We start from the raw sequence: 27,650 nt of genomic DNA, 5'->3' as shown, positions 1-27,650 counted from the left end.
GGTTTGCCAATCGCTAAAAAAAAAAACGAAAGAAGAAGAAGAAAATGGTGGCGCATATTACTGAACCAACTGAGGACGGAAGAAAAGCTACTCGAAAACAAAGCCCCAAAAAATACAAAAAAAAGCAACAAAACATGGAATAAAAGTATTTGATGGTAAGAACATCTCTTTTTTTATTTTTCAAGAATTATTATTCTACCATTTTTCACAAATTGTTACCGTCATTTCACCGGTTTGTTTACATTCGAAGCAGAAATTATTTTGTTGGATGTTTTGTACAAAGTTTTTATTTATCGAATTTGCAAAAAATGAAAATAAAAATGCTCCATTTCTCAAAATGCAGTGAATATGGATAGAATAAAAGAGTTATTCCACTCAATCTCGTCATTCATGGCTTATAGCCGACTCGGCACGACACGTTTCGTCGGCTATCAGCTCATGTCCGACTCGATTTCATGGAATAACTTAATGATGATACGACAGTTAGTTCTAGTCCACTAATCTGATTGGTTGCGTGGTGTTTCAAGATAATTGCTTATACACTATATTGCCAAAAGTATTTGTTCACCTGCCTTGGCTCACGTATGAGCTTAAGTGACATCCCATTCCTAATCCATAGGGTTCAAGATGACGTCGGTCCACCCTTTGCAGCTAGAACAGCTTCAACTCTTCTGGGAAGGCTGTCCACAAGGTTTAGGAGTGTGTTTATGGGAATTTTTGACCATTCTTCCAGAAGCGCATTTGTGAGGTCACACACTGATGTTGGACGAGAAGGCCTGGCTCTCAGTCTCCGCTCTAATTCATCCCAAAGGTGTTCTATCGGGTTGAGGTCAGGACTCTGTGCAGGCCAGTCAAGTTCATCCACACCAGACTCTGTCATCCATTTCTTTATGGACCTTGCTTTGTGCACTGGTGCACAGTCATGTTGGAAGAGGAAGGGACCAGCTCCAAACTGTAAAAACAGTCTGCATGCCTAGGTGCTTGATTTTATACACCTGTGGCCATGGAAGTGATTGGAACACCTGATTCCGATAATTTGGATGGGTGAGCAAATACTTTTGGCAATATAGTATTTCCTATATGTGCACTGGGATGTTTCACTGTGTGCATCACTCTTCTTGTCTGTGTTTGCAATGTAAAATTCTACTTCCTAGCTTGATCCTGAGAGTACTGGAGGAAGTGCCCAAAGGGATTAAAGTCAGTGGCAAATTACTTAACAATATTCGCTATACGGACGACACTGTCCTAATCGATAACTTTGCTGAAGGTCTCCAATGACTTTTCGATACTGTAGTAGCTGCAAGTGAAGAACTTGGTTTCTAAGTCAACACCAAGAAGACCAAATGCATGAGCGTATCAAAACCTGCGCCAGAGATCGAACCTGCATGTAACTTCAAGCAGGAGGATCAGGACATTGAGCAAATATCATCCTTCAACCTGTAACTTCAGATGGCCTTTGCAAAAACAAAACATGCAGGAGAACTGTGTTAGCTAAGGACGCTTTCAACAAAATGAAGAACTTGTTCACAGATAGAAAGCTATCAACTATGCTAAAAATACGCCTTCGTGTGGTCCGTGTTGTTATACGGATGCAAGTCGTGGACCTTCACAGCAGAAACGCAGTGGAATATTGCAGCTGTGAAGATGTGGTTTTATCGACATACCGTAAAATACCAAATAATAGCCGAGTTCCAATTAACCGCCGAGTTCCCTTTAACGGCCGGTTGTACGCGTGTGTTGTGACAAATAAAGGCCGGTTCCGAATACTCGCCGGGGTCTAAAAAAAAAAAAAAAGCGTCCGAACGTTCTATCTAGAATCTTGAGGCCCAGCACTTTTCTGGTTTTCTGGTGTTTAAACGATTTTGCATTGCATAGTTTTCTACCGAAACAATATGAATGAATGAATGAATGAATGAATGAATGCAAAATGAAATTATTTCTATAATACTGTTTACAACATTTTGTTACGTGATAATAAACATGCCATTTCAATGTTATAATCTTGGTCTACCGTAATATTTCTTGAGGAATGCAACTCCGTAACTTTTGACAGATGTCTTAGCCAATTACGTTTGACATGGGTGTGTGGGATATCACTTACGTCATCGAATGAGGAATACCCCTTTGGGTATACCCAACGAAAGCCAGCGTGTGTGGTGACATTGAGGACTGCGGGTTTCCAAGGTTGGACTGCTGCTTCTGTTAAACGACCTAAATTGCCGAATGCATGCGTCAAAGCACACACTGAGTTTTATTAAAGACCTTATACCATTTCACTTGCCCTTACCCATTCGGATCTGGAGGACGCTTTACAAAAAAGGTGAGAGCGTTCTAACATGCATTTCAGTCTGCTCGCGGCCAATCTAATCCAAGGGGCCTTTTCAACAAGTAATCTGTCGTGCAAGTTGGGCAGAAGCACGCGTCAGGCAGGCAACATGTAGGCCTACAAGTCAGTAACCTATTCAACTAACTTTCATCCGAACTTTAAGTTTTCTACGGGGTCGAGCCATCGTACCAACTCACTCGGGGAATAGGCTCATATCGGCCAAATGGAGACGTCTTGGAGAGAAATGTGAGAATGCAAGATGACAGTATGTAGCCACTGCAGGTCACTTATTTTTCAGCATAAGAAAAAACCCTTTGGTTTGACACTTCGCACCCTAATTATGTTGCTTCAACGTCGCGCCCTCCATGCAATTTCAGATTGACAGACATCGCGAAGCGCAAAGGGTGGAGGCTGCATGGGTGAGGGTGATAGCAAGTGACCATAACTTTGCAGAGTAATTAAATCACAGTGCTGCGCACAGACAATGGTGTGGTTTCTTGATTATTTTGTAAAGCATGCACTTAACTAGTCATTAACAGGAAAAGGTGTGTGATTTATCCTTTATCCACCCTGACTGTGCCATGCGAAGATGCATTCTGCGTCTTCAAAATTCCCCGAAGTCGGCACCGTGCTATCTGTAATCTAACTCTAAACAAACTGTAAGTTATACTGGTTAAAAGTAGGCCTATCTGAGAATGATTTTTTCCCCGTTTTGAGGTAGATTTTGGGGAAGGTGTTTGTGAAGAAGGAATTAATCGCCTGTTCCAAATAGCCGCCTAGTCTCTAATACGCGCCGGGTCTCTTACGTGATCGAGACAAATAATAGCCCGGGCTATTATTTGGTATTTTACGGTATGCTCAAGATCTCATACATGGATAGAATTCAGTGGCGAACCATTACTAATAGAGCTGGGACTTGAGCTCAACCAGACACACCAAAAAAAAACCCAAAAAAAACAACAGGGCAAAGGATTTTGCAAGGGATTAGCGGCAGGCTGCCAGGTCGCTCCGTTGTGTGTAGTTGTCGATGTTGATTTTTTAAAAAGTAAATTACAGAGGGAAATGAATACTTAAGTCTGAGTGAAAAACACTGTAGCGAGCGTGCATAGAAGAAGCGTCTGGAGACCGAAATCTTAGTTTCTTGGTGTTAGCCTGCGCTACTTGCTCTTGATAGCACTGGCTTGAGCGCTTTATTAGCATTCGCCAACACTACTGATGAACGCTACACCGGCTGGAAGGTGACTTCACTGCCACATTGACTCACGGTTAAGCTCGCATTGGCCTTTTAGCCCAAGAGCATGAGCTCAAAATTGAGTCCAACCCGGAACAAATTAGTAACAAGCTGAATTTTTCAGAATATGTTCAGAATACCCTTAGGAATAACATACTAAAAGTCCCCGGGAATCCACCTTGTGCTCTCTGAGAAATTCAAGATGGCGTCCAAAATGGCCACCGATTGGAGATTTTTCAATATCTCAGGGATAAAACATAATATAAATGCAATTAAAATGTTAAATTATATGTTCTCTCATACAAGCAATGCAAATTCACCATTGTCACACTGTTAAAATTAAAATTAACCAAGATTACAAGGTCATTAATGTGGAAATTACATGGAATTTGATGGTTGACATGATTGACAGATTAGCTTAGTAGGCTACCTACATACATGAACATAATGTAAGACAACAATTAGACATCAATTTCCTTAATATTTAGTGCATCTTTAAGCTTTGATAAAAAATTAAAGGGAAATTAAATTTGAGAACTCTATCTTCTAAAACTACAATGGCAAGCTGTTTCAGTACACTTCTTCAACATTCCGGCGACTTTCATGACAAAAAGGTCTGCCTCAATAAAAGCTCTTGCTTATAAACAATGAGTAGACTTAAACACTTCTCAGTGCCTCAGTTGTAATGCTTGGACCTTTGTTGTACCATCAATGAAGTAGGGAATTTATTCAAGCTTGTTTAAGGGTGGAAAAAAATTAATCTTTGAGTTTCTAGCGCCAGTCTTTACTACTAGCAATGCCAGTGTGTTCGGACAAAAAATGACTAAACTCAGCATGACCTTTTAAAAATGACTGAACTCAGCATGATCTTTTAACATGCCATTTTCATTTTACACCACCATCTCATCTCATCATCTCTAGCCGCTTTATCCTTCTACAGGGTCGCAGGCAAGCTGGAGCCTATCCCAGCTGACTACGGGCGAAAGGCGGGGTACACCCTGGACAAGTCGCCAGGTCATCACAGGGCTGACACATAGACACAGACAACCATTCACACTCACATTCACACCTACGGTCAATTTAGAGTCACTAGTTAACCTAACCTGCATGTCTTTGGACTGTGGGGGAAACCGGAGCACCCGGAGGAAACCCACGCGGACACGGGGAGAACATGCAAACTCCACACAGAAAGGCCCTCGCCAGCCCCGGGGCTCGAACCCAGGACCTTCTTGCTGTGAGGCGACAGCGCTAACCACTACACCACCGTGCCGCCTTTACACCACCAATTTACTTTAATTAATATTAATGAAAATAAGTGCTCCAACCCCTAGTAATTGTGTTTGTTGTTTTGTGAACAGAATAGGATGATACGGAGTGAATGAGTAACCAATGGATCCACACTATACACAAATATACTGTTATAATAATGTGTACATTGTTATTATGTTAATACACAATGTAATTAATACACACATGTTGGAATTTACTCTCCTACCCTACAAAACATATATTCTGACCTTTTAATTGCATTAATATTTTGTTTTGGGCCTGAGATATGGGCAGCTCTCCATTTGGCGGCCATTTTGGACGCCATCTTGAATTTCTCAGAGAGCACAAGGGGGATTTCCGGGGACTTTTAGTATGTTATTCCTAAAGGTATTCTGAAATTTTCAGCTTGTTACTAATTTGTTCCGGGTATAACCCTATTACTCCTGGGCTATTTGAGAAGGACTAGGGTGATAAATTTTTGGTCCCTCCCACTGTAAATCAAAATCCGATTGGTTAATTCATCCATCACTTCCTACATAAACATATACTGCCATGATCTTCTGTGCCGGCAATGAAGTCCTAGCCAATGAGTGAGCCAGCTCTAAACTCTTCTCAGCCTAGAGACAACAAACAAAACAATCTCATTGGAACTCTATTTTAATGTTTTCAGGACCGTAACCCTTTCATTTCTGAAGCACATTTGATAGAAAATGAGGCCAAATTAGAATTAAAATAAATTATAATGAAAATATGAAAGAATGAAAGTAATTAAAGAATGAAAAATTAAAGATAACATTTGAAATGCTGAGATGTTTGGGCCTTCTCTGAAGGTCTAGAAGGCCCTGATGGTTCCCCTCTGATAGAATTACAAACGTACTAAGTTCTTAGACATGTAGGCCAAAACAGACAACTCTTGACAACAGTTAAACGACACCAACTCCAGTTTATTGGACATTACATAAGGAAAGGACCAGTAGAAGAATTGTGCCTTGGAAAAAGAGTTAATGGAAAGAAAGCCTGAAGTCATCAAAGAAGACTTTACTTGCACAACTTCCAACCCAACCTTAAAAGTGCAGGTGTGACCTGGCATGCCACTAGAAATCGAGAGAAGTGGCGCATCACTCAAACATGGTTCGCCTCAAGCCCAGATCAAGTTCAGCAATGGTGACGACGATGACGAGTTTGAAACAGTTACTACAGTAATTTTAGCAACAGCATCACTTGACCAGGCTTGTAGTACTTGAGTCCGACTCGTGCCCTAATTTTAAGGACTCGTGACTTGACTTGGACTTGAGCACTGATGACTCAGACTTGGACTTGTGCATTAACTGCATCTGGACTCATAAACTGGAGGCGAGGACTCGGATTTTTTCTTTATTTTTTGTAACATGCCATCGGGGACAACCTCGAACTTCAATCGTCGTTTGGCAAGACTCCACCCAGAGAAGGAAGTGATGCGCTATGTTCATTGCCCTGTTGATTGCGGGGCTTGCTGACTGATGAACTAGCTAGTGTTAACCCTCTCTCATGTTATTTGCCCTGTTGATAGGGGGTGGGGCTTGCTGAGTGATGAACAAGCTTTTTATCTGTAGCCTGTTAACTAAAATGGGGCGGTCAAGCAGTAACGTTAGTCCAACACAGTAGCAGAGACGCTTTCACATAAAGGCAGCAACAGCCACCGTCAAATGGTGCAGTAGGAGTCTTGTTCTCAGACTCAACTCGGATCAATAATGGACTCGACTCGGACTTGACTCAAAACTTTCTTTAATGACTTGGACTTGAACACTGTGGACTTGAGGTTTAGTGACTTGACTACACCACTGCACTGGACACGTCAAATGAAAAAAGGAAAGCTTGTTAGATGAAGATGAAAAGGAAGAACGGATGCCAATTTTACCAGAAGCACTGTTCATGGAGGTGTACAAATCAAATGTGAGCTAGCTAACCAGCTAGCTGACGAGATACAAAATGAGTGTGGCTTCTTCGGGATGTATTTCCGCTAGCCAAGCAAAAATAAACGGAACGTTCCATGTATTGTGTCTGAAATAAGAGTTAATCGATATTAATTTCTTGTTTGTAAAAGAGCTGTTGTATAAAAGCAATAAAGCGCTCACAGGAATGCGGTTATACTGAATATCGACATGGCTGTGATTAGCTACGGCACTCGCTCAAACACAGCCATGCCCATGATCAGTATAACCGTACTCTTGCTCATACGATATTGCTTAAATTAGTTTTGTATATTTTTCCTGGGGCGGCATGGTGGTGTAGTGGTTAGCACTGTCGTCTCACAGTAAGAAGGTTCTGGGTTTGAGCCCAGTGGTTGACGGGGGCCTTTGTGTGTGGAGTTTGCATGTTCTCCCCGTGGGTTTCCTCCGGGTGCTCCGGTTTCCCCCACAGTCCAAAGGTTAGGCTAATTGGTGGCTCTAGATTGACCGTAGGTGTGAATGTGAATGGTTGTTTGTCTCTATGTGTCAGCCCTGCGATGACCTGGCGACTTGTCCAGGGTGTACCCCGCCTCTCACCCATAGTCAGCTGGGATAGGCTCCAGCTTGCCTGTGACCCTGCACAGGATAAGCGGTTATGGATAATGGATGGATATTTTTCCTGAACATAAATTAGACTAAGTTTAGTTTTGATGTACGGTCTGTGTCATAATCATCCTCTGACCTAAATTAAGCGAAAGAATTTGCTGCTATGGTACGATTACATGAGTCAGCCTGGAAAATTGCATAACACTACTTTTTATTTTAAGCAATATGAATGGTTTTTCATGACAGTAAAATAGGAAGGCTCCTCTACGTTGAACAAGCAAAACATTTTCCAGGATTAAAGCCCAACATACGTTTTCTACTTCACTACATCACTTTTCTTGACACATCAAGATTAAATGTAAAATTCGTCTCTGTACTGTACTAAGGCCACTCGATAGACGTCCTTTATTTTAATAATGCACGGATTGTTTGTTTTATTGCCCTGTTACAGCCAGTCAAACAATCCAAAGCCATAATGCCAGAAGCACATTGTGTCCTGATTGTCTTTCTCTCCTCGTCTCGGTCTCTTACAGGCGGCGAGAACACAAAATTAGACCTTATGATAGATCAACTGCTGTCCTAGAGTACAACGAGTCTGCTGTACGCATGTATTCATGCAGTTTTGTCTCATAATCAAGTGTCAGATGTTAGAATGACTCAGACACATAGAGCAATTAGCCAGGGTGTATTATCAAACACCTGGAGCAGCATAATGAATAGCTGCATTATTTCTGTTCATTTGAAATCTGAACTACAATCATGCGTACAGTATTGTGTGGCTCCCATGGGTTATGTTTAATCAGGAAGCAGACTGCTAGGACTACATGCTCAAGTAAAGGCAACGCTGAGAAAATCTGAACTCTCACACTCACGGTTTGACCTAACAAAGGTCTCATTCACAATCGGCAACAGCCGATACTGAGCCATAAATACTCCGGTCCCTTTAGAAAAATGAATTCCCACATTTGTCAGCACATGGAAACGAGCCATCTCAAAAGACTCAAAGTTTGACAAGACAATACGCACTTTAAAGTCGACTTTGAATCTGACATCAAACGAGGACGTGTAACTGGTTAAAATCATAGACAGACGCTGGCTGTGGTTCACTCTGAAATGATCATGACTACATCCTGTTCCATCTGAAAGCGACAGCGTTCACAGTGAGAACTCCAAAGTGTCTTTCTCGGCAGGGGGTCGCTACAGCCATCTGGAACAAACTTAAACATCATTTTATAAAACCAAATCCAGCTTTATTTTTGCACAATCACTGAGACAGAAAATGTATCATAATTTAATAGTGAACAAATGGACTAAGCAAGAAAGATTTCCTCACAATGACCCCACTTATCATTTCAGAGTTGCTGCTTACTTTTGTCTGACCTTGGAAATGTACAGAGTTAAACACCAGAACGTCAAGAACGTCGCTCATCTGGCCTGCCATCAAAACAACTATGACGACCAGAACTGAAATGTGACGATGTGAGAGAGGACCAACCTCCACGACAAAATGTTTACAACAGGAAAATCAACAAAGGACTAAATTTTGTTCCCCAATGGAAGATCGACCCAAAACATCGATCAGAACTGAATTCGCATGATAAATGCAGGGATGTGATTTGGGGCTGGTGAAATTATCTGAAAATTTTAGCTGGGGGTCTGGGGGCCGCAGGCCCCCAGCTGGTCCAGGGCAGCGGCCTGGTGGGGGGACAAGGGGGGAAGCCCCCCGAAGCTCCTGGGTTCTGGGGTTTTCTGACTTAAAAATTGTACTAAAATGGTAAGCAAACACACAAGAAAAAACTTGTCATGATTAACAAATTCAAGCCAATTTAATGGTCAACATGCAACTCTGACACACACACTCTCGCTCGCACACACACACTCGCTCACACACACACACTCTCACACACACACTCACTCACTCTCACACACACTCTCACTCTCACACACACTCTCTCACTCTCACTCACACTCTCTCTCTCTCTCTCTCACACACACACACACACACACACTCTCTCTCTCTCACTCACACACACACACACACTCTCTCTCACTCACACACACACACTCTCTCTCACTCACACACACCCCCAAAGAACCAGCGCGAGCAGGGCCCGCTAGCCCCGCGCCTTGTGACGTAATTCGCCCCGAGGCGAGCCGCGGTTTTTCTCCAACCATTCCCAGCGGAACTTTTTTTTCACTATTCTGTCGATTTCTTTAACTCGATTTGCATCTTTACGCTCGATCACGGAGGCTGCCATCTTTCAACTCTTTGTTTGAAGTGAGCTTACGTACAGCTATCTAACAAGCGCGTTCATTGGTTGTTACAGAGCGATGAGCCAATCACGTACCTCATTTCATCTCATTGACGTAATTACGTCATTTACGCAATTACGTCATTGACATGAAGCGAGGTACGTGATTGGCTCATCGCTCTGTAACAACCAATGAACGCGCTTGTTAGATAGCTGTACGTAAGCTCGCTTCAAACAAGGAGTTGAAAGATGGCAGCCTCCGTGATCGAGGCGTAAAGATGCAAATCCGAGGCTGCCATCTTTCAAACAAAGTCGGAACGAATAGGATACGAATGTGAATGAGGGAAAAATCGGAAAAAAATTTTTCTTCAAGTTTTGAGGTGAAAAAAGCGGAATTCCGCGAATTCGCGGAAAAATCACATCCCTGTAAATGAGACGGGAGATACTATTCGAGTCAGAAGGAAAATGCGTTAAGTTGACCTAATTACTAATTTGTTAGCAAAAAATTGACAATACAATGACCAAGTTTTGTGCAGAAGGACTAGTTCTTTCAAATGAAACAATCAGAACTGAAATCCATTGAGAACGGAGAGGAGACACCATTTAACTGAAAATAAACAAAGTTATAAACAAATTATTTACGACAAGAAAATCAACAAATGACCAAGTTTTGTTCCCTGAGGGAAGATCTACAGCACGGTGGTGTAGTGGTTAGCACAGTCACCTCACAGCAAGAAGGTGCTGGGTTCGAGTCCAGCGGCCGACGGGGGCCTTTCTGTGTGGAGTTTGCATGTTCTCCCTGCATCTATGTGGGTTTCCTCTGGGTGCTCCAGTTTCCCCCCACAGTCCAAAGACATGCGGTTAGGTTAATATGGGACGGCCTTGGGCTGAGGTGCCCTTGAGTGAGGCACCTAACTCGCAACTACTCCCCGGGCGCTGTTAGCATGGCTGCCCACTGCTCTGGGTATGTGTGTGCGCTCATTGCTCGCATGTGTGTGTTCACTGCTTGAGATGGGTTAAATGCAGAGAGGAATTTCACAAGTGTGTGATGAATAAAGTTGTTGTTCTTCTTCTACCCAAAACATTGATAAGAACCGGAATCGGGCAAGAACTGCGAGAGGAGATACAATTCTAATGAGAAGTCCTAAAATTCATGAAGTTGACCTAATTACTAATTTGTTCACAAAAATGTGACAATACAATGACCAAGTTTTGTGTAGAAGGTCTCGTTCTTTCAAACGAAACAATCAGAACTGAAATCCATTGAGAATTGACGGAGGAGATACGATTTAACTGAAAATAAACAAAGTTGTAAACAAATTCAACAAACAAACAATTGACCAAGTTTTGTTCCCCGCGGGACAATCTACCAAAAACGGCGATCAGAACTGAAATCATATGAGAAATGAGAGAGGAGATACAATTCTAGTGAGAAGCCTGGAAAATTTGTTAATTTGGCCTAATTACTAACTCGTTAGCAAAAAATTTGCCAAAAAAATGACCAGGTTTTGTGCGGAGTGATGAGTTCTTTCAAACAAAACAATCGGAACAGAAATCCGTGAAGAACTGATGGAGGGGATACGATTTAACTGAATTGTGGACGAGGGACGAACGACAGACTCCACGCCATGGTAACAGCTCATCGGCCTTATGGTCGCATGAACTAACAAGTGCATAAGCAGGCTGTTACCTGAGGAAGCGATAAAAAACACAAAACCTACATTTTACAACCCCGATTCCAAAAAAGTTGGGACAAAGTACAAATTGTAAATAAAAACGGAATGCAATGATGTGGAAGTTTCAAAATTCCATATTTTATTCAGAATAGAACATAGATGACATATCAAATGTTTAAACTGAGAAAATGTATCATTTAAAGAGAAAAATTAGGTGATTTTAAATTTCACGACAACAACACATCTCAAAAAAGTTGGGACAAGGCCATGTTTACCACTGTGAGACATCCCCTTTTCTCTTTACAACAGTCTGTAAACGTCTGGGGACTGAGGAGACAAGTTGCTCAAGTTTAGGGATAGGAATGTTAACCCATTCTTGTCTAATGTAGGATTCTAGTTGCTCAACTGTCTTGGGTCTTTTTTGTCGTATCTTCTGTTTTATGATGCGCCAAATGTTTTCTATGGGTGAAAGATCTGGACTGCAGGCTGGCCAGTTCAGTACCCGGACCCTTCTTCTACGCAGCCATGATGCTGTAATTGATGCAGTATGTGGTTTGGCATTGTCATGCTGGAAAATGCAAGGTCTTCCCTGAAAGAGACGTCGTCTGGATGGGAGCATATGTTGCTCTAGAACCTGGATATACCTTTCAGCATTGATGGTGTCTTTCCAGATGTGTAAGCTGCCCATGCCACACGCACTAATGCAACCACATACCATCAGAGATGCAGGCTTCTGAACTGAGCACTGATAACAACTTGGATCGTCCTTCTCCTCTTTAGTCCGAATGACACGGCGTCCCTGATTTCCATAAAGAACTTCACATTTTGATTCGTCTGACCACAGAACAGTTTTCCACTTTGCCACAGTCCATTTTAAATGAGCCTTGGCCCAGAGAAGACGTCTGCGCTTCTGGATCATGTTTAGATGCGGCTTCTTCTTTGAACTATAGAGTTTTAGCTGGCAACGGCGGATGGCACGGTGAATTGTGTTCACAGATAATGTTCTCTGGAAATATTCCTGAGCCCATTTTGTGATTTCCAATACAGAAGCATGCCTGTATGTGATGCAGTGCCGTCTAAGGGCCCGAAGATCACGGGCACCCAGTATGGTTTTCCAGCCTTGACCCTTACGCACAGAGATTCTTCCAGATTCTCTGAATCTTTTGATGATATTATGCACTGTAGATGATGATATGTTCAAACTCTTTGCAATTTTACACTGTCGAACTCCTTTCTGATATTGCTCCACTATTTGTCGGCGCAGAATTAGGGGGATTGGTGATCCTCTTCCCATCTTTACTTCTGAGAGCCGCTGCCACTCCAAGATGCTCTTTTTATACCGAGTCATGTTAATGACCTATTGCCAATTGACCTAATGAGTTGCAATTTGGTCCTCCATCTGTTCCTTTTTTGTACCTTTAACTTTTCCAGCCTCTTATTGCCCCTGTCCCAACTTTTTTGAGATGTGTTGCTGTCATGAAATTTCAAATGAGCCAATATTTGGCATGAAATTTCAAAATGTCTCACTTTCGACATTTGATATGTTGTCTATGTTCTATTGTGAATACAATATCAGTTTTTGAGATTTGTAAATTATTGCATTCTGTTTTTATTTAGAATTTGTACTTTGTCCCAACTTTTTTGGAATCGGGGTTGTACGAGCAAAAGCATGACTTTCAGTTCTTTTATTCATTTTAGTTCGAATTCAGTTATAATACATATTAAGAAGCTCCTACCCATCCTAACCTCCAGGCACTTACCCTTCAAAACCCGTGGCAAGGTGTTTTACTCCTGCGTGCGATCAGCCATGCCCCATGGGAGTGAAACTTGGGCCCCTACTGCCTTGGATCTCCAGCGATTGCGCCGCAACGACAGATCCATGATTAAATGGATCTGCGGCGTCAAACCCCAGGATGAGACACCTTCAGCAACCCTACATGCTAGACTTGGTGTGGAGGACATCACCTCAGTGCTGCGGTCACGCCGACTCCGGTGGTACGGACATGTTGAATGAGCTAGTGGCTGCATCAACACCATCACCAAGTTGCAGTTGCCAGGCAACAGAGGTCATGGTAGACTGAGGAAATCTTGGATGGAGTGTGTCAAGAAGGACATCAAAGTGTGCGGCCTCACCAGTGTGGACCCGCTGGACAGAGCTGCCTGGAAACGCGGTGTGAAGACTCGCCGACTGCTGCCTACCCCTGTGTCAGGGACCCCCGCAGCAGTATAATCAAATACTGGATACTACTACTATACAGCTGGCTGTTGCCACCCTTCTTTCATTCAGCATAAAAACAACAGACAAAATCAATCTTGTGTCCATCCCCTTCGGTTCCCTTCAAAAATAACCGCTCCAAAGCTCCCAAAGTGAAAACGGTGCTCCTTTTTTCAACGTGACCTGCGTCGGGTTCATCACTTCAGAGTGTGAACTTGTCCCTGTATATACTCACAGTCATTACTTTGTACCAAAGGTAACATTACAATCTAACAACAGATGTTACAAAAACATCAAACACACACAGAATTAAAACAATTAAAACAAATGTAGTTTAAAAAAACCCAAACAAATTATAACCATTTATGTTTATTATTTGTTTGTTTACGTGTTTATTTATGATACTGGAATTATATTTTAATAATTAATTCATTTAATTTGCCCCTTTTTTTTTCCAAGTAATGGGCCTCAGAAGAAGCCTATTATTATTATGCGAGGGCGGCACGGTGGTGTAGTGGTTAGCGCTGTCGCCTCACAGCAAGAAGGTCCGGGTTCAAGCCCCGTGGCCGGCGAGGGCCTTTCTGTGCGGAGTTTGCATGTTCTCCCCGTGTGGGTTTCCTCCGGGTGCTCCGGTTTCCCCCACAGTCCAAAGCCATGCAGGTTAGGTTAACTGGTGACTCTAAATTGACTGTAGGTGTGAATGTGAGTGTGAATGTGAGTGTGAATGGTTGTCTGTGTCTATGTGTCAGCCCTGTGATGACCTGACGACTTGTCCAGGGTGTACCCCGCCTTTCGCCTGTAGTTAGCTGGGATAGGCTTCAGCTTGCCTGCGACCCTGTAGAACAGGATAAAGCGGCTAGAGATAATGAGATGAGATTATTATGCGATTTTCTCCAGTTCTTTGATGTTCTATTTTGTCTTCTAAGCCAGGGGTTCTCAACCTTTTCTACTTTAAGGCCCACCTATTCATACTTGTAACGAGTCGGGGCCCATTAAAAACGATCCCCAACTATTTTGGCTCACCTATTTTATCAGAATCTAATAATCTATTGTAAAGTGTATTAATGGGATGCACCCGTGTTACAGATGGGAGCCCAGGAATTAAATAAGTGCAATAAAAACAAACTGTTTTTAATTGTAGATATTGCATTTAAAACTGTATGCATGTGCCAGAAGCCAACATCAAACCATGCATGCAGGGCATTCTCAGTCAAAATGATCCAAAAGTGGAGTCTGGTCCATTAACACAAGAACTTATTGCCGTGTTTGTGTTCAGCAAACAAGCAAGTTATTAAAACCAAGAAGTGGATATAGAAACCATTCAATGGGATGAGATCCTTACACGCTAATAAAGAAGAACTTTTCTACTGAAAGAAAAATTTACTAGATAAATTTGACATTAGTCGAATAAATTTTGATCCTATTGTAGTCAGAACTAAATACAAAGACAATAGCTACGCATACTATTAATTAACTTAATGTGGAGATAATTAACAGATAATCAACAGATTTAAGTTTTTTTTTTTAAAGATTGTGTACATTTTTAGTCTTTTGGATTCATAATTATTTGTATTGACATTATTGTCTTGTACATGCACGACCCCACCAGCTCTACTGATCAGCTTATCATCTTTAAATAAAGTCATTCATTCATTATGAGTTGGAAAATTATCCATCCATTGAGTTCCTCGACATCTCAATCTACCTAGTGCTGCAGACATCATTCTACACGGACAAACAGATGAAAATCTGGAAGAGCATGGCGGCGTATGACTTTTTATATGTGGCTGAGTTAAAGATCTGGGGATCAGGACACTACAAGATAAATCCTGTATCGTTTTTGCCTGGGTAAATAGGAGTTTCTGGGCTTTTTGTATGCGTCTTTTCGATGGTTGCTAGGACGCTACAAGTTTTAGTATCGGGTGTAAACAAACCACAGTCGCTCGATTCTCAATCCTCCCTGCTTTTCTCTTCCAGCAGGCATCACAGATCTATATTATTTACCCACAAATGTATTTATTTATTCAGCCTGCTCTCTCTCTCTGTGTGTGTGTGTGTGTGTGTGTGTGTGTGTGTGTGTGTGTGTGTGTGTGTGTGTGTTAAATGTAGAGGAGGAAAGTGACAAAATAAAAGCTTGTTGTTCTTAATTTACCCACAAACGTATTTATTCCACTTGCAAAGTGTACAGCAAACCAGCTACCGGATTCGGGACACTACGACATCCTGAACTATTTAGTATTTGGCTTCAAACTTGAAAAACATTCGTGGCCCACTAGATGATGCTTCACGGCCCACTAATGAGCTGCAGCCCAGTGGTTGAGAAACACTGTTCTAAGCCATGTCTCGGCTACTTCCTGCAACTTAGAGACACAACACGTTCTGCAACACATGAGCTGTTCCGAGGATGGCCGACAACTGTGCACTTTCAGTGATGTCAGGTAGCTTTACCTTCCCATACAAGATCTTTTCATTTTTGAGATGGTTCGAAGTGCACCAATCATGATGGGCATCACTGTCACTTTCGAGGCTCTGTGAATTCTCTTGATTTTGAATGCTAGTTCCTGATATCTATCCACCTTCTCTTCCTCAGTCTTGATATTCTGATCCGCTGATACAGCTGTTAATTAGTGTCCACTCCTGTGTATCTTTTTGCACTCAAGCAATATTCAGTCAATTGTGCTTCAGCGTCTTATCTGTGTAGATAGCCATGTCCCAGGTAACTCTGACATCTCCATTCTCTGCAACTACCAAGGGTTGATGGTCATACCACTTGTTGGTACACTCTATCCCGTACTTTCTACACATCTCCCAGTGTACCCACAGGGCCACCTTGTCATGGCGCTTCCTGTACTCTGTCTGAACAAGCTTCTTGCATCCACTGACAATGTGTCATACTGTTTCAGTGGAGTCTCCACACAGTCTACACAGTGGTGTCTCTGAGGTCTTATCTATGCTGTACTTGATCAAGTTTGTTCTTAAAGCTTGTTCTTGAGCAGCTAGGATCAATCCTTCTGTCTCCTCCTTCTTCAAAAAAACACATTCCTAAGCCATCTCCAGGAAACTTCTCCAGCTACATCTGCTGTTTGTTGCACAAACTCTCCATGCAGGGCTTTCTCCTTCCAGTTCCTGATTTTCTCCTCTTGCTTTCTCTTCTGATAGTCCTGGAGATTCTCTTCTTCAACTATGACCTTTTTCAAAGCAGCATGAAGCATCCATCCTGTGCTCTCTCTGAGATAGCCATGTAAGGATTTGCTTTCTATCCTTACGCACTCCTCAATGCTGATCAGTCCTCTTCCTCCTTCCTTCCTCAGCAGGTACAGGTACTTCTGGTGTGCAGACATCCATTCACTGTCAAGATTTTCCTAGTTCTTCTATCCATGCTGACTAGCTCTTCCATTGTCCAATCCACAATACCTGCACTGTAGTGTACTATGCCTACAGCCCAAGCATTGATGATACTGATCATATTTCCTCCATTCAGTTTGGATTTGCACAGCTTCTTTACTCTCCTCACATACTTTGATGTTATCTTGCCTTTCATCTTGGTGTTAAGAGTCTGGTCCAACTGTAGAATGCCAAGGTATTTGTAGCCTTCCTCTTCAACTTCTCTGATGTGCTGGTCATCTGGTAGGTCTATTCCACTGCTGCCAATGTTGCTTCCTCTTCTCATTTCTAGGACAGCACATTTTTCTAGCCCAAATAACAACCTGATGTCTTGCAAGAAAATCCTTACCACTTGAACAAGTAAGTCTATTTGGTCTTTGCTATCTCCATACAACTTCAGATCATCCATGAACAGTAGATGGTTAATGGGCTTCATGTTCTTTGCAAGTCTGTATCCAGCTCTCATATTATTATTATTGCTGTAATAATAATAATAATAATAATAATAATATCAGGGGCGGCACGGTGGTGTAGTGGTTAGCGCTGTCGCCTCACAGCAAGAAGGTCCTGGGTTCGAGCCCCGGGGCCGGCGAGGGCCTTTCTGTGTGGAGTTTGCATGTTCTCCCCGTGTCCGCGTGGGTTTCCTCCGGATGCTCCGGTTTCCCCCACAGTCCAAAGACATGCAGGTTAGGTTAACTGGTGACTCTAAATTGACCGTAGGTGTGAATGTGAGTGTGAATGGGTGTCTGTGTCTATGTGTCAGCCCTGTGATGACCTGGCGACTTGTCCAGGGTGTACCCCGCATTTCGCCCGTAGTCAGCTGGGATAGGCTCCAGCTTGCCTGCGACCCTGTAGAAGGATAAAGCGGCTAGAGATGATGAGATGAGATGAGATGAGATTTCACCTTCAAGACAATGTAAAACAGAAAATCCTAAAAATTCTTCTATAACATGACACATTCCCAGTTTAAACAGTTAAACAGGCTGGGCTCAGAGTACAAATTACAGCATTCAGTCTTTTTGGGTTCACACTTGCCATCAATTAAAATGACTCTGATTAACCCCAAATACAGTGGTGCTTGAAAGTTTGTGAACCCTTTAGAATTTTCTATATTTCTGCATAAATATGACCTAAAACATCATCAGATTTTCACACAAGTCCTAAAAGTAGATAAAGAGAAGCCAGTTAAACAAATGAGACAAAAATATTGTACTTGGTCATTTATTTATTGAGGAAAATGATCCAAAATTGCATATCTGTGAGTGGCAAAAGTATGTGAACCTCTAGGATTAGCAGTTAATTTGAAGGTGAAATTAGAGTCAGGTGTTTTCAATCAATGGGATGACAATCAGGTGTGAGTGGGCAGCCTGTTTTATTTAAAGAACAGGGATCTATCAAAGTCTGATCTTCACAACATGTGTTTGTGGAAGTGTATCATGGCACAAACAAAGGAGATTTCTGAGGACCTCAGAAAAAGCATTGTTGATGCTCATCAGGCTGGAAAAGGTTACAAAACCATCTGTAAAAAGTGTGGACTCCACCAATCCACAGTCAGACAGATTGTGTACAAATGGAGGAAATTCAAGACCATTGTTACCCTCCCCAGGAGTGGTCGACCAACAAAGAACACTTCAAGAGCAAGGCGTGTAATAGTCAGCGAGGTCACAAAGGACCCCGGGGTAACTTCTAATGCCGCTTTTCCACTACAAACGCAGCTGAGCCGTGCCGTGCCGAGTCGAGCTGAGTCGAGCTGAGCGGGGCTGTTGGAGTTGCATTTCGACTACAACCGCGCCGAACCGTGCTGGCTGGAAGTGGGTGGACACATTGGGTGGAGTTAGCGAAAGTGGGTGGACGTCACGTGATGTCGTTAAGCAGCGCAAACAGTGACATCAGTGACAGTGGCGGAACAAGTCAGAGCCGGGCCGGGGGCGGGGCAAATGACCGGGCCCTTTATTAAAGCTTATCATAACATCATTTTAGGCTACAAAATGTCCGCAACTGCGGTGTTTACCAATTTCAACACTACCGGGTGCAACTATGTTATTTAGTACATCAAGTCCTTCAAACGAACATGTAACTCAGAAACAAAAAACATTAGGATACTGTACATGGCTCATAATAAAACATCAATAGCCTATACTGCGCACATTATTTGAAGGGCATACGAATGAGCGCTCAGAGGTTGCAACGGTGACAGGAAGAGTCAGAAATAAAAGGAGGGCGGTGCAAACCTCACTGAATGCACTGTGTTTACCAATTTCAACACTACGGGGTGCAACTATGTTAGTTTGTACATTAAGTCCTTCAAACGAACATGTAACTCAGAAACAAAAAAACATTAGGCGACATACTGTACATGGCTCATAATAAAACATCAATAGCCTACTGCGCGCATTATTTGAAGGGCATACGACGAGCCTTGCGCTCCGCAAACAGTGACATTACCGAGAACTGGACGTCCCTCCAAAATTGATGAAAAGACAAGACGAAAACTGGTCAGGGAGGCCGCCGAGAGGCCTACAGCAACACTTAAGGAGCTGCAGGAATTTCTGACAAAGTACTGGTTGTGTACTACATGTGACAATCTCTCCATATGTCTGGACTATGAGGTAGGGTCAAAGAAAAACATCCAGGCCCAGCTAAATTTTACAAAAAAATACATCAACTCTCCCAAAAGCACGTGGGAAAATGTGTTACGGTCTGATGAAACCAAGGTTGAGCTTTTTAGCCACAATTCCAAAAGGTATGTTTGGCACAAAAACAACACTCCACGTCACCAAAAGAACACCATACCTACGGTGAAGCATGGTGGTGGCAGCATCATGTTTTGGGGTTGTTTTTCTTCAGCTGGAACAGGGGCTTTAGTCAAGGTGGAGGGAATTATGAACAGTTCTAAATACCAGTCAATTTGGCCCAAAACCTTCAGGTGTCTGCTAGAAAGCTGAAGAGGAATTTCATCTTTCAGCACGACAATAACCCCAAAAAAGTTTTGGAACGGCCCAGCCAGAGCCCAGACCTAAATCCAATTGAAAATCTGTGGGGTGACCTGAAGAGAGCTGTGCACAAGAGATGCCCTCGCAATCTGACAGATTTGGAATGCTTTTGCAAGGAAGAGTGGGCAAATACTGCCAAGTCTAGACGTGTCAGGCTGATAGACTCCGACCCAAAAAAACTAAATGCTGTAATTAAATCAAAAGGTGCTTCAACAAAAGTATTAGTTTAAGGGTGTGCACACTTATGCAACCAGCTTATTGCATGTTTTTTATGTTTTTCCCCCCTAACAGAGTTGTTTGTTTTTCAATTGAATTGTACGGGCTATAGATCACATTAAAGGTGGGAAAAGTTTTGAAATTATTTATCGTGGTCTCTTTTATTTATTTATTTTTTACATCAGAAAACCTATATCATTTTAACGGGGTGTGTACACTTTTTATATCCACGGCTTGAAATTTGTGGTGGTCCGGTCGTCCGAGGCGACTTAATTTGTCATTTGGAGGGTAATTCCTGTCACTAGCCAGCCCGGCTGGTGAGTTGAAAATAAAAAAATATATATGAAGCGAAGATTCGACACACCATCAACTAAAGCCGCCACATATTAAGTGCGTGCCATGTCTGTGTTCATCGATGTGTTTATCGGCAGGACGGAAAATACCGAACAATTCCGAATCACATCGTGTACGAGCCCCTCCTAGAACTGGCACCTTATAGTGGTGGAGGGGTTTGTGTGCTTGAATGAGCCTAGGAGCTATGTTGTCGGGGGCATTACGCCCCTGTTAGGGTCTCCCAAGGCAGACAGGTCCTAGGTGACAGGCCAGACCAAGAGCAGTTCACCAAAACCTTTATGGATAAAATAAAATCAAGGACCGTGACGTCGCCCGGTATGGTGCAGCCAGGGCCCCACCCTGGAGCCAGGCCTGGGGTTGGGGCTCATATGCGAGCGCTTGGTAGCCGGGCCTTTGCCTACGGGGCTCGGCCGAGCTCAGCCCGAAGCGGTGACGTGGGCCTGACCTCCTGTGGGTTCCCCACCCACAGAGGTAGCCGTAGGGGGCTGGTGCAGTGTGGATTAGGCAGCAGTCGAAGGCAGGGGCCTCGACGACCTGATCCCTGAACACAGCGGCTAGCTGTTGGGACATGGAATGTCACTTCGCTGGGGGGGGAAAGAGCCTGAGCTTGTGCGGGAGGTTGAGAGGTACCAGCTAGAGATAGTCAGGCTCACCTCCACGCACAGCTTGGGCTCCGAAACCCAGCTCCTCGAGAGGGGCTGGACTCTCCACTTCTCTGGAGTTGCCCATGGTGAGCGGCAGCGGGCTGGTGTGGGCTTGCTTATAGCTCCCCAGCTCAGCCGCCATGTGTTGGAGTTTACCCCAGTGAACGAGAGGGTCACCTCTCTACACCTTCGGGTCAGGGAGAGGGCTCTTGCTGTTGTTTGTGCCTATGGGCCGAATAGCAGTATAGAGTATCTGGCCTTCTTGGAGTCTCTGGGAGAGGTACTGAGAAGTGCTCAGACTGGGGACTCCATTGTTCTACTGGGGGACTTCAACGCTCACGTGGGCGACGACGGTGACACCTGGAGGGGTGTGATTAGGAGGAACAGTCTCCCCGATCTGAACCCGAGTGGTGTTTTGTTATTGGACTTCTGTGCTAGTCACGGTTTGTCCATAACGAACACTATGTTCGAGCATAGGGGTGTCCATAAGTGCACGTGGCACCAGGACACCTTAGGTCGGAGGTCGATGATCGACTTTGTTGTCGTTTCATCAGATCTCCGGCCCTATGTCTTGGACACTCGGGTGAAGAGAGGGGCTGAGCTGTCAACTGATCACCACCTGGTGGTGAGTTGGATCCGCTGGCAGAGGAGGAAGCCGGACAGACCTGGCAGGCCCAAACGTATGGTGAGGGTCTGTTGGGAACGTCTGGCCGAGCACTCTGTCGGGGAGGTCTTTAACTCCCACCTCCGGGAGAGCTTCTCCCAGCTTCCGAGGGAGTCGGGGGACATCGAGTTTGAGTGGACCATGTTCTCTAACTCCATCGTAGATGTAGCTGTTCGGAGCTGTGGCCGCAAGGTCTCCGGTGCCTGTCGTGGCAGGAATCCCTGAACCCGGTGGTGGACACCGGAAGTAAGGGACGCCGTCAAGCTGAAGGAGTCCTATCGGGCCATGTTGGCCTCCGGGACTCCGGAGGCAGCTGACGGGTATCGGCAGGCCAGGCGTGCCGCAGCTCAGGCAGTTTCGGAGGCAAAAACTCGGAACTGGGAGGAGTTCGGAGAGGCCATGGAGGAGGACTATCGGTCGGCCTCGAAGAAATTCTGGCAAACCGTCCGGCGCCTCAGGAGGGGGAAGCAGTACTCTGCCAACACTGTTTACAGTGTGGGTGGGGAGCTGTTGACCTCGACTGGGGACATTGTCGGGCAGTGGAAGGAATACTTCGAGGATCTCCTCAATCCCACCGTCACGTCTTCCATTGAGGAAGCGGAGGCTGATGACTCAGAGGTGGACCCGTCCATTACCCAAGCCAAAGTCACTGAGGTGGTTTTCAAGCTCCTCAGTGGCAGGGCACCGGGGGTGGATGAGATCCGCCCTGAGTATCTCAAGTCTCTGGATGTTGTGGGACTGTCTTGGCTGACACGCCTCTGCAGCATCGCGTGGCAGTCGGGGACAGTGCCTCTGGAGTGGCAGACTGGGGTGGTGGTCCCTCTTTTTAAGAAAGGGGACCGGAGAGCGTGCTCCAATTATAGGGGAATCACACTTCTCAGCCTCCCAGGGAAGGTTTACTCCAGGGTACTAGAGAGGAGAATTCGGCCAATAGTCGAACCTCGGATCCAGGAGGAACAATGCGGTTTTCGTCCTGGTCGTGGAACACTGGACCAGCTCTATACCCTTCATAGGGTGCTTGAAGGTTCATGGGAGTTTGCCCAACCAGTCCACATGTGCTTTGTGGATCTGGAGAAGGCATTCGACCGTGTCCCTCATGGTATTCTGTGGGGGGTGCTTCGGGAGTATGGGGTTCGGGGCTCTTTGCTAAGGGCTGTCCGGTCCCTGTATGAACAGAGCAGGAGTTTGGTTCGCATTGCCGGCAGTAAGTCAGACCTATTCCCAGTGCATGTTGGACTCTGACAGGGCTGCCCTTTGTCACCGGTTCTGTTCATAATTTTTATGGACAGAATTTCTAGGTGCAGCCAAGGGCTGGAAGGAATCCTGTTTGGGAACCATAGGATTTCATCTCTGCTTTTTGCGGATGATGTTGTCCTGTTGGCTTCTTCAAGCCAGGACCTTCAGCATGCACTGGGGCAGTTTGCAGTTGAGTGTGAAGCGGCTGGGATGAGAATCAGCACCTCCAAGTCCGAGGCCATGGTTCTCGACTGGAAAAGGGTGGCTTGCCCTCTCCAGGTTGGTGGAGAAGTCCTGCCTGAAGTGGAGGAGTTTAAGTATCTTGGGATCTTGTTCATGAGTGAGGGAAGGATAGAGTGTGAGATCGACAGGCGGATCGGTGCAGCCTCCGCAGTGATGCTGTCGCTTTACCGATCCGTCGTGGTGAAGAAGGAGCTGAGCCAAAAGGTGAAGCTCTCGATTTACTGGTCGATCTACATTCCGACTCTTACCTATGGTCATGAGCTTTGGGTAATGACCGAAAGAACAAGATCGCGGATACAAGCGGCCGAAATGAGTTTCTTTCGCAGGGTGGCTGGGCTCTCCCTTAGAGATAGGGTGAGAAGCACAGTCACTCGGGAGGAGCTCGGAGTAGAGCCGCTGCTCCTCCACATCGAGAGGAATCAGCTGAGGTGGCTCGGGCATCTCTTTCGGATGCCTCCTGAATGCCTCCCTGGGGTGGTGTTCCAGGCATGTCCCCCCGGGAGGAGGCCCCGGGGAAGACCCAGGACACGCTGGAGGGACCATGTCTCTCGGCTGGCCTGGGAACGCCTCGGTGTTCTTCCCGAGGAGCTGGCTGAGGTGTCTGGGGAAAGGGAAGTTTGGGCTTCCATGCTCAGACTGCTGCCTCCGCGACCCGGTCCCGGATAAAGCAGATGAAGACGAGACGAGACGAGATCGTGTACGAGTCAGGCTGTCGGTTTTTTCACTACTGTGCATGCATATAACACATCTCGTTGAATATCGCAGTAATCACGTTATCAAATTCAATAGATGGGGCCACATTATCGCCCATTTAAACACGTGTTTTTGTTGTTGTTTACATCTACATCTGCCAAAGCTATGTTGTGATATGGAATTTTCTGAAAGGTGTACAGAAACTGCCAGAGACGGGGACAAAACGACCTCGGTCAAGAGGAGAAAAAGGCCGCCGATAAAGCGTACGAAAAGGAGAAATGACAAAGGACTTATAAGCAAACGCGGGAGCAGGGTAGGTCTTGGCTGCGATACGATTTTTATGGAATAATTATTTTTTTTCAAGTTGATTCCTAGTCAATATGAAGCTCCTAATGCTTTCTCTCTCATAATGGTTAAATACAGAAAGCATGTTGGACATATTTTGGGTGCTATAGTCATGATAGTAAGTATATTTGTTTTCAATACTCATACACCAAGTTGCCAAGTTTTCCAATATATTATTTGTTGATATTATATTATGGTGCTCTGTGTTGTTTTCATTTATGTATTTAACAACAGTATCAAAATACTCGGGTCTTGAAATAAACGCACATTAGTCATGAACAATGGTAACTACTCTCTTTTGTGTTATTTTTGACAGAAGTAAAATTCATACATGAACAAATTTTGGCTAGTTGATTTTCTGTTTGGCGAGTTACTTTGGAAGGTAACTAGTCCGGCTGGCTGGTGAAAAAATATATGAATTTCTAGGCCTACACACACACACACACACACACACACACACACCCAAAGCTACCAAATCTAGTGGTCTAGAGTTCTGCTTATGTTCTAGCATGATTTTTTATTATTAAAACTGCTAGAATATTTATGAAGTTAAAAATACATTACAGGCATTTAGCAGAGGCTCTCATCCAGAATGACATACAACATACCCAGAGGATCCTGGGGAGCAGGTGGGGGTTAGGTGCCTTTCTCAAGGGCACTTCAGCCATTCCTGCTCATCCAGGGAATCGAACTAGCGACCTTTTGGTCCTAAACCTGCTTCTCTAACCATTAGGGCATGGTTTCCCCAAAATAGACATAAAAGTATTGTATGAAATTGTAATTTTGTGTAAATATCTGTCCTGGTATAGTATAGTAAACAACATTTATCCAAAATCCTGATTAAGGTTTACAGTCACACCTGTCGTGACAGCATACACACTTCCTGTATTAGCATTTTGAAGTGAGCAACGAACCACAGAATGAGTGCGTACTTGTAAAACCTCAGCAGAAAAGCTAATTGTCATTTGTCATGTGGAAGCTCATAGAAAATGGTACAACATGTTTGTAGAGTAGTATAAAGACTTTCCCACGCTTTCAAACCTCCATCTGGTTACCAGGTGACAAAGCACAACTCATGAGGACCTACAACTCAATATATAACTCAACTCAAAGTATAAACAAAAGCAAACAAAAAAAAAAACATAGTAAAAAACGTATTAAGACAACATGTTTAGGCCATAGTTCATTGGATAGTTGAACACCAGATTTTACTCCCCACCTTTAAAGTTCTCAAAATGAAAAACGAAGGCCATGTAGACATGACTGTAAATGCCATACTATACATTTCTAGCATTTCTGCTGTCATTCCTCTGTAAGGTCTACACGTTCCATTATATCACAAATCTGTCACTTTTCAAGGTCTTTCAACACATTTAGCAAAAACAGCAATTCGTAGTTCCATTTCAACTTCGACTTCGTAGAGGTTCTAAATACTTAAAATACATTATGCTCTTTTCCCCCCAATACAGGTAGTCGTCGACTTATGACTGCGTTTGGTTACGACTGACCGGTCGTAAACCGATCTGGTTGTAAGTCGGCCTATGTTAAATGAACGCAAGTATATTGTGATGTGTAATGATATTGTAATCATCTTAAAGTCTTATTTTATCAACATTTTCTTATTTCATTACCTTGGCTCATTATTTGGTTTAAGTCAAACACCGCGTACAGTACAATTTGTTTAATATGTGCAAAACAAAAAATACGAAATACAGGTGTGAAAAATGGAAAACATTTTAGTTTGAAACATACCAAAATACAAATGTAAAACATAGCAAAATACAAAATTTAGTGACCGCTGGCATCACTGGTGCTTGGCTGTGGGTCGTCTACGTCATCATCAGCTGTTGTAGCGCTTGGGCTGGCGGGAGCATTTGCTCGTTTCATAAACCAGGAGCTGGGGCGGAAACTGTATGATGGAGTCCGCGAGGGAGCGCAAGAGAGACTGCGCATGTGCCTGGAGCTGGGGCGGAAACTGTTGCATGCAGCGAGAGGCGCTGCTGGGAGCTGGGGCGGAAACTGTTGTACGCGGCGAGAGGCGCTGCCGGGAGCTGGGCCGGAAACTGTCATACGCTTAGCTAGGAAACACTTGCCAGTCATAACCAGACGGTCGTAAAGTCGATCGGTCGTAAGTCGCATAGGTCGTAAGTCGACGACTACCTGTACTTAGCATATATACTCATGTCAGGGTGAAGGATCTTCCACTGGACTTGGTTGAGATCAGTTTTCTCTCATCTTTAATCCTTTAGTCAAGGATTTATCAAAATCTTTGTGAAATGCTGGCCTCTCTAATATGCTTCATGATTTTTCAGAGACACGTGTGTGTTCAGAATGATATGCAGGTGCTGTGATGAATACTGGTCTTAGAGACAGAAGGGCGAGAACAAGAACAAGGAAGACTCACTTCAGCAGCCTGTGTCTCCTGATGCAGCAGGGTCAGACCTGTCAAATCTTCCAGGAAGGAATGAGACGAGTTAAACACCTTGGACAAAAATTGGAAACCTTCCTGCTCATAATGGTCCAGGACCTGCGAATGAAAAAGAATTCATATTTAGACAAAATTAATTTTTAGTCAGTATTATGTGATGTTTAGCTATGTTACTATCACGGGCGATTGCTCTAAGACAACGAGGGAGGCTCAGCCTCCTCTAAAAATGACGAACATCATGTAGGATGAATTGCACTAGGCTTATGTTATAGCCGACCTTATAACATTGCTATTTCAGATCCAGAATCATAGAAATATATGTGCTCAACCCAACTACAGTGCAAAATCATTCCGTTATAACTTTCCCCAGTTCGCCTAATGTGTGCATGAGTTTTTCCCCCTCGTGACAGCGCGATGCAGCCCAGACTCAGTGGACTTCAATGGCATTTGGGAGCTATGCGCTTGTCAATATCAAAATGCAAGACGATTATTGGACAAATACTGCGAAAATGCCCGCCCACGGAGTCCCACGGACTCCCAGCCTCAGTGGACTTCAATGGCATTTGGGAGCTATGCGCTTGTCAATATCAAAACGCAAGACGGTTATTGGACAAATACTGCGAAAATGCCCGCCCACGGACTCCGAGCCTCACAGTGGGAGGGACATGGCAAAGCTTTCCGCGAGGAGACTGGTAAAAGCGGCCGGATATTTTCTTTGATTGACAGCTTGTTTCAAATATAGACAGGCAGCGGTGAATCCCAGTTCAGTCCCATGCGGATTCGCAAGTGGTGTGGTGTATTGTAAGAGATCAGCTTACATTTCGATTTCATTCATTACATACAGTTTCTACCAGCTTTTTTAGTTTGTATATATTTTCATTGTAAATAAAGTGTAAATATAGTGTTGTCAAGTTTGCTATCTTAGTTCCAGAAATTTTGTTTATTTG

General features: G+C 44.0%; 1 protein-coding gene across 2 annotated transcripts in view; it reads right to left on the bottom strand.

Annotated features, from left to right (window-relative positions):
• Positions 1–27,650, bottom strand: part of atg7 (ATG7 autophagy related 7 homolog (S. cerevisiae)) — a 307,435-nt gene that overhangs the window by 82,533 nt on the left and 197,252 nt on the right. For both annotated transcript variants that reach the window (XM_060909788.1, XM_060909789.1), the window contains exon 19: positions 26,680–26,802. In XM_060909788.1, the coding sequence (XP_060765771.1) occupies positions 26,680–26,802 (123 nt within the window). The remainder of the gene's footprint in view (positions 1–26,679; positions 26,803–27,650) is intronic.

The sequence above is a fragment of the Neoarius graeffei genome, chromosome 26 (genome assembly GCF_027579695.1).
Source record: "Neoarius graeffei isolate fNeoGra1 chromosome 26, fNeoGra1.pri, whole genome shotgun sequence".
NCBI classification, from domain to species: domain Eukaryota; kingdom Metazoa; phylum Chordata; class Actinopteri; order Siluriformes; family Ariidae; genus Neoarius; species Neoarius graeffei.
Note: the sequence above shows the minus strand (reverse complement) of the source record. Positions and strands in the feature narration are given on the sequence as shown.